The 17252-nt window shown below is 43.9% G+C and overlaps 1 protein-coding gene across 1 annotated transcript in view; it reads right to left on the bottom strand.

Moving 5' to 3' along the window:
* Window positions 1–308: 308 nt before the first annotated feature.
* The window catches only part of LOC135511071 (glutamate receptor ionotropic, delta-1-like), a 348005-nt gene continuing 331061 nt past the window's right edge, over window positions 309–17252 (bottom strand). Inside the window, exons 13-16 of the mRNA XM_064932571.1 lie at window positions 16981–17176; window positions 9798–9964; window positions 4240–4480; window positions 309–1614 (exon numbers count right to left, since the gene is read on the bottom strand). Of these exons, the coding sequence (XP_064788643.1) occupies window positions 1183–1614; window positions 4240–4480; window positions 9798–9964; window positions 16981–17176 (1036 nt within the window). The 3' untranslated portion in view covers window positions 309–1182. The remainder of the gene's footprint in view (window positions 1615–4239; window positions 4481–9797; window positions 9965–16980; window positions 17177–17252) is intronic.

The raw sequence follows: 17252 nt of genomic DNA, 5'->3' as shown, positions 1-17252 counted from the left end.
CTCTGTCATATCCTCACATGGTCTTTCCTATAGTTTCTAAGCAGATGACACTCAACTACTTTTCTCCTTCCCCCTTGCTGACAGTCAGGTGGCGATAGCTACTTTATTGAGGAAAAATGTATTTACTATGCCTGTAATATACTATAAAACGTAATATTTTCACATAGGCCTACTTAAAATGTTTACTATACAGAATGCAAGTATGGGTATTCAGACATGGCCACTCACTCATACATATATAAATAAATTCATAAATTATGATTTTACAAAAACAACATGCTTAACACGGCTCAAAGTAGCCTACACAGTTTGAACTTTATCATGTTTTTTTTATTGTTTTCATACTAAACAAATCAACTCTTTCCACTGTCTTTGAAGTGTGAAGTTAGTGTCTTTTCATAAATTGGATACATTCATATAATGTTCATTTGAAAGAAAACATCTTTGAACTTGGCACTTAGAAAACAACCACAAGGAATTATCACCTTTATTAATTTAGAACAAAATTTACAAATCCATCGAAACAGTCATGTTTTAATACTTTTGTATCTGTTTTTTAAACTCAACTTAAAAAAATTGAGAATATTCAAAATACACTTTTTTTTAAATGTTTACCTCAACTCTTGATGTCCATATTTACAAATATGTACATAAAAGTCATTTTCCACAAGTTGTTTTCCTACATATTTCTTCAGCGGTAAAAAAACATTTTCTTGCCATCCATATTTACATTCCCTCTCACCATTCACTCTGTATAGCTCACCACAGCCAAGCCTGAAGCCCCATTAATACCTGGTTTTAACATGCGTCATGTGTCCTGATCTTGTCCACATTCTGATTGGACCCACATTTTCAGACATGCACCTACACAGTGTTAAAATGTGTCTCTTATCCATCCACTGTGTCTGCATTGTGACCAGACTTCCTGGACCCTCCATGTAAGCAAATTATATGACAGATATTCTTTCAAAATATATTTTTAATTCTAAGACACTGTCCAGATCTGTTTACATTTGTAAGATATCCAGATCATGATCAGATCACAATGTGTCTTTTAATCGTCTACACCTGTCTAAAAATGTAGGCACAATCAGAATGTGGACAGCATCAGAACAAAGAATGCATGTTAGAACCAGATATAAATGGGGTTTAAGTGTCTGTGATTGGGCTGAGGCTGAGTGCTCAGATGGAAGTCCCGTGGTTTCCATCAATGGCTTCTGGAATGGGTCCTCCGGGCACTGACTGGTATGACATTGGCGTCTTGACGGGGCTCTGTCGGAAGAGCCCCCCGTTGGGCGCCCTGTGTTTGCAGCGGATAGAGGGCATGGTGGCGCTGCTGAGGGGTAGGGGGAGGGTTCTGCCAGTGCCCCTGCCGAGTGTCCTTCCTGCCCCATGTCCCTCCTGGAGGAAGGTGGTCACAGAGAGCGACCCCCTGTGGTGGCCTGGGTAGTGGTCCCGTGAAGGCAGGCCTTCCAGGGACTGGCTGGGCTGCATGCTGCCGATGTCCAGGGCAGAGATCTCGATAGATTGGCCCGCCAGCTGCTTGTGCGCCATGTCCTCGTCTAGGAGGCTGTTCAAACGCTGGTGGACCTGCTCTAGATTCACCTCTTTGTCCTAGAGAGAGGGACAGAGAGAGAGAGAGGGACAGAGAGAGAGAGAGGGACAGAGAGAGAGAGAGGGACAGAGAGAGAGAGAGGGACAGAGAGAGAGAGAGAGAGAGAGAGAGAGAGAGAGAGAGAGAGAGAGATACAGGTTTAAGGGATGAAAAGTGCAAGAAACGTGAAAAGTGAGATGGGGTTGAAAAAGAAAGAAGCAGTGATCAGAAATTGTTTGATTTAACAACATGATTAATTATCCACATTGTTGACACTACATTTCCAATTTGAATATTATCAACTTGAATGTTGAATTACTTCAAATCCATATTATTCAACGTCAACACTATGCTATAACCACAAGCTACGCTGCAAAATCAAGGCGTAATGGTACAACAAAAAACCAAATGATTTAATGTGTAATTTCTAAACATGTCTCCTCCAGTAGAAAGCCTATCTTGAAATGCATGTATCTATGCAGCACAATACTGCATGAAAACCATCCTTATAAAATGACTGGTTCAGATGGTCATACTGTACAATGTCAATGCATCACACTTTATGGGACAGGAAAAACTAAATGTAGGAGACAAGGACTTTCAATTATATCAATAAATCATTTGTTGAAAGTCTGACTGTATTTTTTGTCATTCAATACTCCGAAATGTGTAATTTGGGGGTGAGAAGCAGCCACAAGTGCCAAAAGAAATGTTAAGGGTAATAGATTCTGCAGAAAAATCTACTGCACAGGACAACACAGCCAAACATATGGCCTCTTGGCTGCTTCTCCTTCCTCTCATTGTTCCAACATTTCTCACGATGTTTAAATCATACCACAAAGACGAAACAACAGGAGAGACCATGGAGTGAGATGACTGGTGAAGCGATACATATCTACTCCTATCCATTGCCCATGCCCCACCCAACCCTATCTGACCCCCCACTTCCCCAACCCCATACAGTGCCCCATATATCTCAGGTCTCTCCTGACCTGTGTCAAAAGTCTCTGCCTCCTCCCAGTCTCTCTCTCTGTCTGTCCACATGTCACGCCTGCCTTCCGGTGAAGCACTTGTAATACCATTATATGTCAATGGACCAGAAACCCTTTCCAGACTGTAGTCCTTAGTGACCTGCACAGGATCACAGACAATCATACAGTATGTAAATAACCAGCATGGCTGTGTATCCGGACATTGACATATAATTGCAATAAGACGTCACTCAGAATTACCAGGGATTGTTATGTACCAGGGCACAATGTACTGCAAATTGTTGTCATATTGCCTGCATATGCTGTCACTGTCATAAGACTGAAAGAACACCTGCCATTGAAGGTCATGATAGGTTATGACATCTCATGGCAAATTTATAATGGAGTATTACACTATCGGACATTAAATGGGTAATGTTTTAAAGTCCTGTTTTATTTGAAGTGCATCTTTTGAAGGCTTCATAAAGCACCACAAACAGTATATCATGCTTGTAATGACTGAACACTCACACCTTGATACCAAGGTAAGTATATTGCTTTACTGAACAACTGCAGTGATACATATCAAACCTAGAGCCTCATTTTTTAATCTCTCGCGCAGGGATCTTGAATGTGACCTTCTTATTAAAAAGGCCATGCTACATTACAATGCTCTATAAAGATTCATAATGTGGCATAACTGTGTGACATAACCATCCATTTATTTGTTCACATTTATAAATCTGGTATAGAGCATGAAATACAGTTATAAATTATTTGTGACCCATTTATGTAGTAGTGCTTATTAAGCCTATATGAATGCTTTGTGAAGCCTTCATATGATGCACTTCAAATAAAGTGGGACCGTTTAGGTCATCACTCTTTAATCTAATACTCCATTAATAATATGTAGCAATCGTGACAATATTCTTACATTAAGTGCTTTTTTTCATGTTCTCTTTTTGCATTGTTGTATCGTCCAATCAAACAGACAAGTCAAAGCTAGCATCTTGTTTGCTCACACTTTAGTTTAGGGATCCATGTCAAGCCTTTGATCTCTGGACACCATATCCACAGAGGCTGTTCAGTCTCTTGCAGGTGCTTTGATAAAGCTATTTGAAAGCAGTAAGACTTGAATGGATGAGCTAAAGGGAGCGCGACTGCACGACTGAGGCAGCACATATCTACCCAGAAGTACAACGTCGTTGAATCAGTTGACCAACACAATTGTTGTCATTTTTCATTTTTTTGCTGTCATCATTATTGCCATCCATGAAAATGATGATGATAATGAATTCTCACTTTTCAGCAGAAACAAGCAAAAACAAGCAATTAATTGCATGTTAACGTTTCTGAATAATTCCTCCAAGGCTCTTTTGAAATACAAAAAATGGAGAGAGGAAGTGCTTCAAAAAGGCTACCCAAACTGACTTCTCTCCCACCCAAAGACAAGATGAAACGATCACATCAATTTGGACTATTGTTAGGGCACACCTATAACTGTGTGTACTGGAGCTCTACTAAATCGTGGCTGGTGTCTGTTTCTGGATCCATAAAGTAGAGTGTGGCAGTGGCATCTCTGGGCAGGACCGGGGGACCCGGGGGTCTGGGTCTCGGCCTGGGGAGGGGCAGCAGTGAGTCTGGGCCCTGGGTCGGGGCTGCTTTCTCGGTCACCTCTTTGGGCTGCTCTCGCCGGCAGTGGTTGCTGCTCCACCAGGTCTCCAGGGCAGCCACCAGGCAGGCCAGCAGCAGCCCTGCTGCCAGGATGCAGAACACACCAGCGAAGCTGTGGAGCCTCAGAGCCCTGCCCTCTGGCTGGGCCTCTGAGTGGCTGTCCAGGTCACAGCGGCCCTTCCTGGGCCACCATTTCTGCTTCAGGATGTCCAGGTCCCCTTTCTCCTGCATTTCCAGGATCCTGACAAACACAGATAGAAGACTTTTATTGTTCTTTGTCTGCACTGAAAGCACTTGGGTGAGTAGCACACTAGAGCGAATTCCCTATTCAAACAGTTGTGATAGGATTAAATTAAATAAAGAGAATTACATTGAACTCAGTTGTGAAAATGACAGATTACTGGTAGAGGAGAACCACTGGGCACAGACGTCAATTCAATGTCTATTCCACGTTGCTTCAATGTCATTTCATTGAAATGATGTTTAAACAACGTTAATTCAACCAGTGTTTGCCCAGTAGGGATGTTTAATTCATGTAAAATAATGCAATGTAGAGAAGTTACTGTGTAACCTAATTAGGGCTGTTGCAGTCATGAAATTTGGTCAGCCGGTGATTGTCAAGCAAATAACTGCCGGCCTCGTTGTAATTGACCGTTAATTAACATTAATACATTTAGCCACTGATGCAGACCGTTGGAACATCTACATTTTAAATAGGCTACACCATTCACAATAAATCTATTTATTTTTGACAGTTCAAAAGAAACATGATATGAATAAAATGTAGTCTATTTCAGAATAACAGAATAGCAAGTCACGAGTTGCCCTTATGTTAGGCCCTAATCTGGCTATGCCATTTGGCTGTGGGCTACACCAGTCCATTTACCAGACAAGATTTGCTTTGAATTCCGAGGCATTATTTTATATTATTTTATAGCATGAAAAATACGATTGAACATAGTTGAATAAAATAGAAAGGATATTTTCTCCAAATGATTTCTGAGGAAGTGCGCACATGCGGTGGCTATTCTGTGTTGAGCGGTTAACAAACAAACAGGTCCTCCTTTATGCTTAATTTAGAGTTGTTTAGTTGTGATACAAACGTTGGGCTACTTGTTTTGATTTTTAAAACATTCTAAGGCTGCATGACGTGACTCTAATGATGAAAAAAGTGACATGAAAGAAATGAGCTCTCCTTTGTTTCTTGCGTAGGCTGCACACACCTCATCAGTCTCTCATTCCCAAGTTGACAAGCACTTGATAATATTCTTACCTGGCCTTGAAATTTCTGGCGGTATCCCCCTTGTGTGGCTGTACTGCCCCCTAAATAAATCCACGCCTTTAGCAGCCAAAGTGGCCATTGTGCCCTAGGGCTGAATATAATAATTATAATTCCCTTCTCCCGGCTGCCAATCGATGTGCTCTGAAGCTCCTCTCACTCACATGGCTCTCTCAGATATCTCAATTTCTATTAGCCAATGCCCGTCATGTGATCGGGTCCTTCTCACAGGCATCTGAGATCTTAAGTACACTACAAGTGAAGACAGACACATCGGGGATGCAACTGCTGCATCCATCTTATTGAATTCCAAGGCGCATATTGAAGATGTTAGAAGAACTGTCCACATTCACTTTTTGTCAGCCAACAAGATGCATCGGCCCAAATTAATACAACCACTCGCATCAAAAAACATTTTAAAAGCAATGAGACTGATGCAATAGATCAGACTGTTTATCATAAAATGTTGATAAACTAGTAGGTTATTTCTTCACAACTATAAGCACAGCAATGCTCATCAGGCAGTAGGCTATAAGCCCAAATGTTCCAAAGTGCAATCAATTAGAGGGAAATCACTCAAAAGTGACAGCAAATGCGATTATGCATGTAATGCTTTATTATAAAGGTGCATTTTTATGGTGAAAAGGATTTTCCCCTAACTTGAAACTCACGCGCCACCTATGTATGCCAGTTAGGCGCTACACCGGTAGTAAAGCCGATTCAAGTGCTTAATTTTAAGAAGTTATTGGCCACTTTAGTTGTGATACAAACCTTATTAAAACATATAGGCCTATGGGCTAGGCTACATAAGGTGTGCGACTATGATTTGAAAAAGTTGCAAAAAAAGGCATGCACTCTTTATTGCCTCACGCTGGACATAATTCACAAGACATAATAGCCTACATATTTTAAATGAAAGGCTACATCATTCAAGTGAAAGCCTAAAATTGTAAGCCATCAGACCATTCTTTAATTAATGTACTAAATAATATATGTTTGGAATTAGTTTTGATTTAGAATGGACCATTTTTATGCACCTGTCTCGGAACAGGGGCAGGGGGAAAAATACTGTCATCTAATGTACTTAAATAGCGAATGGAGGGCACTTAACCTGTTGTTAATTTTCATGCCAGCCAGGTAGACTATACTCCTGTTGTAAAGCGAAGCATTGTGCTTAATATTAAGAAAGTTGAGAAATAAATATAGTACGCTTAGCCTATAGAAAGCTGATGGGATCCTCCTCTTTTTAATAGAGGCCATCAAACTCTGTTTTCTCACGCAACTGCATTGCCTATAGAAATTTTGCATGAGTATGAGCTCATAGGCTCTCATGAAGTGTTTAATTTGATTTTCGATTATGTTTTCATTGATGTCAGAGTGATTAGTGGGACAATAGAGTGCTGAGTACCAGGCAGTTAGTGGGTAGGCTACTATGACCATCAGCAGCATCAGAGCTTGGAGAAGCCTAGTTACCATAACTAAACGTTCACATGGAATTTGACTGCGGTCATGACTGCCGGTGTGGCGGTAATACGGTCACCGTAACAGCCCTTAACCTACCCCTAAACTGTACCCAATGTAAAAACCATGTTGTGTTATATCATATTGGCCATATGAGAAGATTAACAACAGTCCTAAATGTTTTAGCAAGGTCAATGTTTGCGTTAAGCTTGCATTCAATTTCCCCTCCCTGTTGCTCACAACAAGCGCCCGTCCCCTCTGTCACAAGGGGAGTTATTGCTGATTTAAGGTGAAATTACCAACCCTATTACTGTCAACCATGTCACTTTAATAGTTGTCTTTTATAGTATTTTTTATACCTCTGGAGATGGGAAAACATGTTTGTTATGAAGTTGAACATATGCTCTTTATGATAGAATATTCAAATTAGGTGAAATAAATAGATGTTTCTGATAAAATTACACTACCAGTATACAACCTAAAAGGCACTGAATTTGTGGAATGACACAGGTAAGTGTGAATATACAGTTCAGTAGCTTATGTGGTGTGTGTGGTTGTGAAGGGGGATAAATAAAGATCCTGTGAGAAGCCATCACCTTGGGTGGGAGAGATGAACTGTCTTTCTTCACGTTTCAGACACTTTGCCATCATTCTCTTATATCCATTCTCATCCATACTGTAAGCTTACTAATGGGCTCTCTGTAGTCTTTCATCATCAGGCTGGCAGTGCTTGTTTAACTCGTTTCAAAACCAATTCATTTTAAAGAGTCACCATTTTCCAGGCCACCGTCTTTTAAAACATTTCTAGCCTATCTACCTATGGGTAACAGGGTTGGTGTGTTATGCTCAATCCGCTCAGTTTCTCACCACAAAACACCAGAAATTTGCACAAAAAAGTAGCACCAGCCCCCGGCTTTTACACTATGACTTGACTATAAGATGTTCAATGTTAATTTTTAAAGAAGCATTCTAGCTGTCTTGGTAGACTTCCAGTCATTGTGCTAATGCTAGTCAGCAATGGCTCGCAAAACTACCTTCAACTTACTTCAAACTGCAAGCAGAAACATACCCTATTTATCTATCAGTTCAGGGCTTAATTGCCAAAATCTTGCACTATCCCTTTAAGTTCACGTAACAGGGTTGACCTTAAACCTGAGGGACAAATGTACATTTATTATTAATCACATGAAATAAATAGTCACCTTTAGAAATAAATTAGGCAATTCCCCAAAATAACTAGGGCTTTACAACGATGGCTCCTGAGTGGCGTAGCGGTTTAAGGCACTGCATCTCAGCGCAAGAGGTGTCACTATAGTCCCTGCTTCAAATCCAGGCTGTATCACATCCAGCTGTGATTAGGAGTCCCATAGGGCAGTGCACAATTGGCCCAGTGTCATCCAGGTTTTGCTAGGATAGGTGGTCATTGTAAATTAGAACTGACTTAACTGACATGCCTAGTTAAATAAATGATGGTGGAAATGTGGATTGAAATCTTCCTAGAAGTTGGACAAACATGATGTGGACATGCCAAACTGGTAAACTAATTTAATTTAAAGGAGTGGCTGCGTTTTGGAACCCTTTTTGATTGCAAAAAAATCCTAAGATTCTGCACTGCATGTTCGGAATTCTCAACTTTACACACGGTCTACTTGTTCGGCTTCCGAGAGAACAAGCCACTCTGGCGAATTTCAGCGATGAATGGAGAATGATAATCAATAAATAAAGTTAGGTCAATGCTGAATTAATATCTGTAAGATCACATAATGATCGTATTCTACATAACAGAACAGAATATAATAAATAGCATAATATAACATTACAGTAAGACAAAAAAACACCACTTAATTTCTTATGAGATTTTAGGATGATTGGTCGCACAAAACTCAACAATGCGTCACTAGGCAAAATATGTACTTTGATTAAAACAAAACACAGTTATTCTATAGTTTGTTAACATAATCTGCACTCAATCTTGCTCACTGTGCATAACTAAAACAACACTGTACTTTGAAACAACACTGTACTCCTGAGGTGCTGACCTGTTGCACCCTCTACAACCACTGTGATTATTATTATCTGACACTGCAGGTCATCTATGACTGTTTGAACATCTAGGCCATGTTCTGTTATAATATCCACCCGGCACAGCCCGAAGAGGACTGGCCACCCCTCAGAGCCTGGTTCGTCTCTAGGTTTCTTCCTAGGTTCTGGTCTTTCTTGGAAGTTTTTCCTAGCCACCGTGCTTATACATCTACATTGTTTGCTGTTTGCGGTTTTAGGCTGGGTTTCTGTACAGCACTTTGTGACATTGGCTGATGTAAAAAGGCTTTATAAATACATTTGATTGATAGAGTTATGTACAGTCAATCTAAATGCATAATCCAATGAAACTGATTAAAATCAAATGGTTGGCATGAAGATGCTGCGTGGACTTTTCACTGGAAAAACTTGATTTCAGTCACAATAATTGACAGAAACATGATACGGATTTAAAGAAACATGATGCGCAGAACTTGATATAGATTGCAGATTTGCTCTGGGAAGAGGCTTCCAGGGGGACGAGACAGGGGCGGAATGGGGTGGTTTCCTTCAGAACTGCAGTCTCTGCCTTTATTTGAATGAAAAACTACCATTGGAATTTGTGACATGGTTTAGCTTTGTTATAGCATAGATGTATGTAATCCAACTGTTAAATTGAGTGTTTATGGAATACTACACATATAATGTCACAAGAACATCAAATGCACCAATCTACAGTACAGCAACAGAAATACTGTAGGTGGCTGTTAGGGTGGGTTGGCGGGAAGGGGGCACTCACTTCTGGGAGAAGAGGTCTCTGTAGGGGCTGCCGTGCTGCAGGGCCAAGCCATAGCCCTTACTGCTCATACTGTTGCCGGTCACCGTCAGGGTGCAGTCATCATCTGTCAGAGCAGCATACTCTACCACAGCCATGTCCCACAGGAAGGCAAAGGAATCTCTCTTCGCCTGGGGAAGGATATACACTGGGGTTACATTGAGGGGAGATCGGACTAAATGGGGGAAACAAAAATGTACACAGAAACACACATGCATCACCAGCCTTAAGCACAAACTTAACCAGAGTCTATTTTCAAGTCCATGACTGTCACGTTCTGACCTTTATTTCCTTTGTTTTGTCATTATTTAGTATGGTCAGGGTGTGAGTTGGGGTGGGCAGTCTATGTTTGTTTTTCTATGATTTGTGTATTTCTATATTTCGGCCTAGTATGGTTCTCAATCAGAGGCAGGTGTCATTAGTTGTCTCTGATTGAGAATCATACTTAGGTAGCCTGGGTTTCACTGTGTGTTTGTGGGTGATTGTTCCTGTCTCTGTGTTTGTTGTACCAGATAGGCTCAGTCACTTCGTTTTTTGTTTTTTTTACCTTGTTTTGGAAGAGAAGAGAACGAGCGCCATTCTCCTTGCGGAGATGGTGCAAAATACATCAACACGGTCAGTCCCTGGGATTGGGCTGGCCAACACGATTCGGTTTGCTTGGAAGGAAAAGGAGTTGGAGCCTTTGGGACGGGAAACTTTTGGAAGGATAATATTGATGGGGATTCTAAAGCTGACGGTGAAGGACGTGTTTTGTTTCCAAGGCAACTCGTTGGAGGGAGCATACGACGTGGCACTAAATACAGAGGAGAAACATGATGATATCCTGAGAAGAGCAAGAGCAGTGGGAGGTGAGAGGCCGATGAGCCATTACGAAATAACAAGCCTGGCGAGGAACAACTTTAGGGTTGTAACTGTCAACATGTACAACCCATACGTTAAGGACGAAGAGGTGAGGGCCTTTCTGGGGAGATACATGGATAACGTCTCCTCAGCAAGGCACCTCAAAGACTCCCTTGGGTTTTGGAATGGGAGGAGAGGCTTCCAGGCCCTCCTCAGGGAGGACCCAAAGGGACATGGTGGCTACCTCCATCCTCTTGCTATGTTCTCCCTAGGGGCTGACAGGGGGACGTTGTTTTATGCACGTCAGCCCCCATTTTGCAGGCGCTGTATGGCCTACGGCCACATCTTCACCTCGTGCAGCACAAGAAAATGCAGATTTTGTGGATCTGGGGAGCACGAGGCGAAGGATTGTGACGAGCCTAAGACGTGCCACAGGTGTGGCTCGTCAGCACACCTGTGGCGGGGGTGCCCGGCTCGTCAGAGGTCATACGCGTCTGCGGCTGGGGGGGGGAGCAGGAGCGGGGGATGGGGGAAGAAGAGGAGGGGAAGGAAGCACGCCTCATGACCAGAGTACAGGTCCAGAGGGGAAGGCTGCAAGGAAGGAGGAGGAGCAAGAAGCGGCGGATGGAAGAGAGAAGGAAACGGAAGGCACGGGAGTAGGACAAACAGGAAAAATGGCGGAAGAAGGCAACCGAGTGGAGGAGCATGAGAGAGAAGAAAGCGAGGGAGGAGTGATGGAGAAGGAGACGGTGGAAGAGCAAGTGGACTGGGGGAAAAGTGCCCTGGTGGAAGAGATGAGGGGTATGGTGGAGGAGCTGGCGGGGGGGGAGGGTGACATCTCTCCACTGCCGCCATCACCAAAGAAGAGAATGAAGAGGAGGGTGCGATTGGCCGACAGTGAGAGGGAGGGGATGGCCAAGAGAGTTATGGGGTTGGGAGAAACTTCTGGGTTGCTGCTGGTTTCCCCAGGCCCTCAACTTCTGTTGGGTGGGGACACACCTAACAAGACTCAGGACTGGGTACAGGAGGAGGTGGGGAGTTTTTTGTTTGGGGACTCAGCGTCCCCGATTTTTTTTCCAACCCAGCTGCAGCACTGGGGAGGGGGAGGATTGTGGGGGTAGACCCAGGGTGCAGGGCACCCCGGAGCCACACACTATTCCTGCATCCTGGGTTGGTGAGATGGAGGAAGAGGGGGGGATGTCGGGAGTACGGATGGTGTTCTCACCGGTAGATATGGAGCAGGGGAGCATCGGGTGAGTCTCCTGTTTTTTTTGTTTTTTTTCTGTCTGGGTTTAGAATTTGAGTGTATTACATGTTTTTATTTTATTCTTTAATGGGGTCTAATTTTACTTTTGTTAGTTTAAATGTAAGGGGTTTAAGGGATTTTGTTAAGAGGAGGGTGGTTTTTAGTTATTTGGAGGGTGTGGGGATTGATTTTTGTTTTTTACAGGATGTTCACCTGAGGGATGGAGGGGATGTTAGTAGGTTTAAGAGGGAGTGGGACAAGGGGGAGTCGGTTTGGGGTATTGGGGGGGTGCACTCATCGGGGGTAGGGATTTTGTGTGGGCACAGGGAGGTAAAAGTGGAGGATTCTTTTGTGGTAATGCAGGGGAGGGTTATAGGGGTGGATGTCACGATAAGGGATTGTAAATTTAGATTAGTGGTGGTGTATGGGCCACAGGTGGTGGCAGACAGGAGGGAGATGGTGGACTGTCGGCTGTTGCCTGTTTTCTTTTCGGATCACGACGGGGTGCTCCTGCAGGTGGGGTCGCCAGTCTGCCTCTTTGGTAAGGGGTACTGGAAGTTAGATTGGGAGGTGCTGGAGGAGCAGGCTTTTGTTGACGGGTTTTATGGTTTCTTTTGGAGGCTTGAAGGCCTCCGGTCCATGTGCGAGGGGGTGTTAGTGTGGTGGGAATTAGTTAAGGTGAGGATTAGGGCTTTTATAATAGGATATTGCAAGAGGAAAAAAAGGGAGGAGAGGAGGGAGGTGGATCATATCCAAAGGTTAATTGAACTCGAATACGAGGCAGGCAACCTCGGCGGGTCGTTTGACTGGGTCGTTTGACTGGGAGAGATCCGCAACCCTAAAGGCGCAGCTCAGGGCGCAGCTCAGGGAGTTGCGGGAGCGGAAGGCTCAAGCTTTCCTGGAGCTTTCCTGGAGCGTGCACATAGGGAAGAAAATGGTAGTATAGTTAGAGAACCAGAGGATATGGTCAGGGTGACAACTGATAATTTCCAAGGTTTATTTAAGGAAAGGGAAATATATGTAGAGCAGGGAAATGTGTTTTTAGAACACTTGTCCAGGTGGTTGCCGGAGGACATTAGAGAAGTGATGGAGGCCCAGATTTCACTAGAAGAGGTTGAGAGCGCTCTTAGGAGGATGGGAAAAGGGAAGGTGCCTGGGATGGATGGGCTGCCGGCTGAGTTTTATCTCAAGTTTTGGGGTATACTTGGACCAGTGGTCCTCGAAGTCTTGAAGGCCATCCTTGAGACGGGGTCCCGGGGGGGATCAATGGCTGTTGGTGTGCTGTCACTTTTATATAAGAAGGGGGAAGTAACAGACCTTGGCAACTGGCGGCCGTTGACCATGCTGTGTGTAGATTACAAGCTACTTGCAAAGGTTTTAGTAGACCGGTTGCGCACAGCCCTTCCCTACGTCGTCCATGAGGATCAGACGTGCGGGGTAGAGGGCCGCTCTATTAGATGGAACCTACAGTTAATCAGGGACTCTATTGCTTGGGTTGAAGATAGAGGACTGCCTTTAATGGTAGCAATGCTAGATCAGGCGAAAGCCTTTGATCGCGTGAATAGATCCTTTTTATTCAGAGTGTTAGGTCGATTAGGATTTGGGGAGAAGTTCATAGGAAGGATTCGTACATTATATGTCGGAGCGGGGTGCCGAGTTAGTGTAAATAGTCACTTGGGTGACGTTTTTGACCTCTCGTCTGGGGTCAGGCAGGGGTGCCCACTCTCGGCTCTCCTCTTCGTTCTGTACATGGAGCCTCTGAGGGCTGCCATTAGGGCAGACACAGGGGTGGAAGGCTTGTTGATCCCTGGAAGTGGTGGGCTGCGTGTTAAGATGACGCAGTACGCCGACGACACTTCCTTGCTGCTGTGCAAGGACTCGTGCCTGACAAGGTCCCTTGCCATCTTTGGGGATTTCACTCGAGCGTCGGGAGCAGTTCTGAACCATGCAAAGTCTTCCGTCAAGTTTTTCGGAAGATGGCGCGGTAGAACGGATGTGCCCGGGGGGTTATCTCTCTGTGAGGGGGCCCTGAGGATTCTCGGGGTCCATTTTGAGACCTCCGGCTCAGCGACGCTAAACTGGAACATGCGTATCGCAGTGGTACAGAGGAAGCTAGCAATGTGGACGGCTAGGTATTTGTCTTTTGTGGGCAAAGTCCTGGTCCTAAAGGTGGATGTGTTGCCGTCTCTTTTGTATTTGGCGTACATCTACCCATTGCCGGCTTGTCTGAGGAGGCCTCTAGTGAGGCTTGTGTTTCAGTTCATGTGGAGTGGCAGGTGCGAGTGGGTCGCCAGGGCACGCATGATCTGTCCCATCGGGGAGGGAGGTAGGGGGGTACCACATTTCCTCCTCAAGCTGGACACAATTTTTGTTTCTTTCTTGTTAACGGAGCTTGCTCATCCAGTGATACACCCGTCCGGTTACCTCCTGCGGGTGTTCTTCTCGTATCAGGCGAGAAGCGTAATGGTGTGGTCTAACACGGGTCCTCTGGCGGAACAGCTGCCGTGGCACTTTGGTCATGCGTGGCTGCGTGCGCACCCTGAGGTTGAAGTTGCCCGAGTAGGTTTAGATCACAGGCACCTGTACGAGGAGGTCAGAAAGGCAGGGAGTCCGGCGCCTGTAGTGGGCATCTCGGAAGTGGTCTGGGAGGGAGTGCAGGCGCGGGGTCTGGACAACAGTCTCAAGGACCTGAATTGGTTGAGCCTCCATAAGTGCTTGCCGGTACGTTCCATCATGTACCGGTATAGTTTGGTGCAATCCCCCACCTGTCCAAGATCCTCTTGTGGCAGGGAGGAGACTGTTCGCCATGTCTTTTGGGACTGTGCCTTTGCCGAAGTAGTATGGGCTAGGGCACGGGTGTTGTTAGGTTTGGTAAGGGGGGATTTTGTATTGACGTGGGCCAGGTTAGAGAGAGGTGTAGGGAGAGCGAGAGGGATGGATAGGGACAGGTTTCTGCTCTGGCTTCTCATGAGTCTCTTTAAACGGGGGCTGTGGGAAGCCTGGCAGAACATGGTGAAGACAGGGAGAGATTGGGGGGTGAAGGGATAGTGAGGAGGGTGGAAGGAGATTTGAGGGGGAGGATGAAGAGGGAGGAGAGGAAGTGGGGGCAGCATGCTGCTCGGGAGAGGTGGAAGGAGGTTTTAGGGCTGGGTGTCATTTAGATTTGTAAGGGGATAGATTAGGGACGGGGAGATAGGGAAAGGTATTTTGTAGGGTGACTGGGAGGGAAGATGCTCCCCTGAGGTTTTGTTTGGGGTTTATGTTTAGTTAAACTAATTTAATTAAAATACCATTATTTGAGTATGTATGAAAATTATGAGTTTTAAGGAATGAATGGTATTGAAGATAATAAATAATTTTTTTATAAAAAAATTGTTCCTGTCTCTGTGTTTGCACCAGATAGGGCTGTTTAGGTTTTCGCATGTTTTTGTTAGTCTCTTCATGTATAGTTTTTCTTTATAAAAGAACCATGAATAGAAACCACGCTGCATTTTGGTCCGCCACTCCTTCGACTCAAGAAAACCGTTATAATGACAGTCAGTCATAACCAGTCAGTGCTGTTCACTTTGGCATTAGCTAATGTGATCAAAGTAGTTTTCAGTAGGAGTGATCATGGTACATCTACATTGTCAGGGTACAAAGCGGTAGTCTGGCCAGATCGCTTGACCATGAAATTTATCCAGACTTATCCAGATTTATCCAGACAGCAACAGAATCTCTTAAATTCTTGCTGAGTGTGAATTTGTTTTGCTCTTATTATCCTGGCGCTTTCCCAATAGTCCCAGATATTTCAAGGTAATGTCATTATTTCCCAAATAGAACTCTAAGCAGCCTGTCTGTAGACATATTTGTTGAACTGCACAAGGTCCTGAAGGAAAACTCCAAAAGAAAGTCAGAAAAAAGTAATTTCCCATCGGATTCTTAACTCTTCTCAGTTACCATTCGCACTGAACAGTATCTCAGTTCAAATCACTAAGATACTTTTTGCTATACAGATGTAGGATCTTAATTTGAAACAGTTTGCTACAGCAGGAAAATAATTCTGCAGTAACAGGAAATGTGAACCAGTGGAGGCTGCTGAGGGGAGAACGGCTCATAATAATGGCCAGAGCGGAGCGGATGGAATGGCATCAAACACCTGGAAACCATGTGTTTGATGAATTTGATACCATTCCACTGATTCCGCTCCAGTCATTACCACGAGCCCATTCTCCCTAATTAAGGTGCCACCATCCTCCTGTGATGTGAACTATTATGTGGATTACAATTAATGGACATTTTTTGTAGTGGCTGATACATTTTTTGGTTGGGCAAACTTAAGAAGTATTTTTAAACCTTGAACACACTACACGTTTTTCTGCTGGTTTAATTCATGGGAGATACCTCAGGATACTCTGTCTGTGTCCTGCTGGGAGTGTGTGTGTGTGTGTGTCTGTTTATTACTGCGATTATTCTGAATTACCATTCACACAGAACTTCATCTCAGTTCAAATGACTCTTATACATTTGGTTAAATTACTCTACTCTTGTCAACACAAATATCAATAATTTAATTTTAAGCACAAAAACACTAAGCAATTTCCCTCACTAAGAATCTGATTTAATTTACCATGACACCAAGTATCTGCAGAACACTACGGGTATTGGCTGAACAAATTACAATTAGCAGCTCAAAACATCCTGATGTTTAATGACAAGCGTGTGTGACTAGACTCTGTTATAACTAATTTGTTTAATTACTAAAACATTTCTAACGTTGATTTGTCTGTGTACTGCTGTACGTTTGTGCTAGGCTTTGAGATATTAATTTCAGCTGAACCATTAACTTTAATCAGGAAAAATTTAAAAAGCCACACCATTCTATTGTCTCTCTACGGACATCATAATATGCCGTGCATAGTTCCGTTTTTGTGTGCGTCCTGAAAGTACTTTCACTTGTATAGCTGGAGTGATTTAGAAAAAAACGTCTACCAATCATTTTCACTCATCTGGAAAAACATTGTTAGGAGGCTCCACTTTGCTGAAATCGATGAATTCAGATATGGCTGTTCCTGAGCTCACCTTGCGGATGCCTTCAGAGGGGCTGGAGACTGAGTGTTCATGTCCGTTGTTCTTGTTGATGGTTCTCCAGAGCTCAGCGAAGGTGCTGTCCTGCTCCAGAGCATTGGTGCCTTTGGCTCTGAAATACTCATATACGGCTGAGTCTCTCACTGTTCCGTAGGCTAGGTCCATCTGCTTGGACAAGTCCTGGAACGTCCTATGGAAGGGAGCAAAGGAAATGGGTTACATGTGCTGTTGGAGGTCGCCCTATGCGACCAGAATGATGCATTTGT

The sequence above is a fragment of the Oncorhynchus masou genome, chromosome 23 (assembly GCF_036934945.1).
Source record: "Oncorhynchus masou masou isolate Uvic2021 chromosome 23, UVic_Omas_1.1, whole genome shotgun sequence".
Taxonomy (NCBI): domain Eukaryota; kingdom Metazoa; phylum Chordata; class Actinopteri; order Salmoniformes; family Salmonidae; genus Oncorhynchus; species Oncorhynchus masou.
Note: the sequence above shows the minus strand (reverse complement) of the source record. Positions and strands in the feature narration are given on the sequence as shown.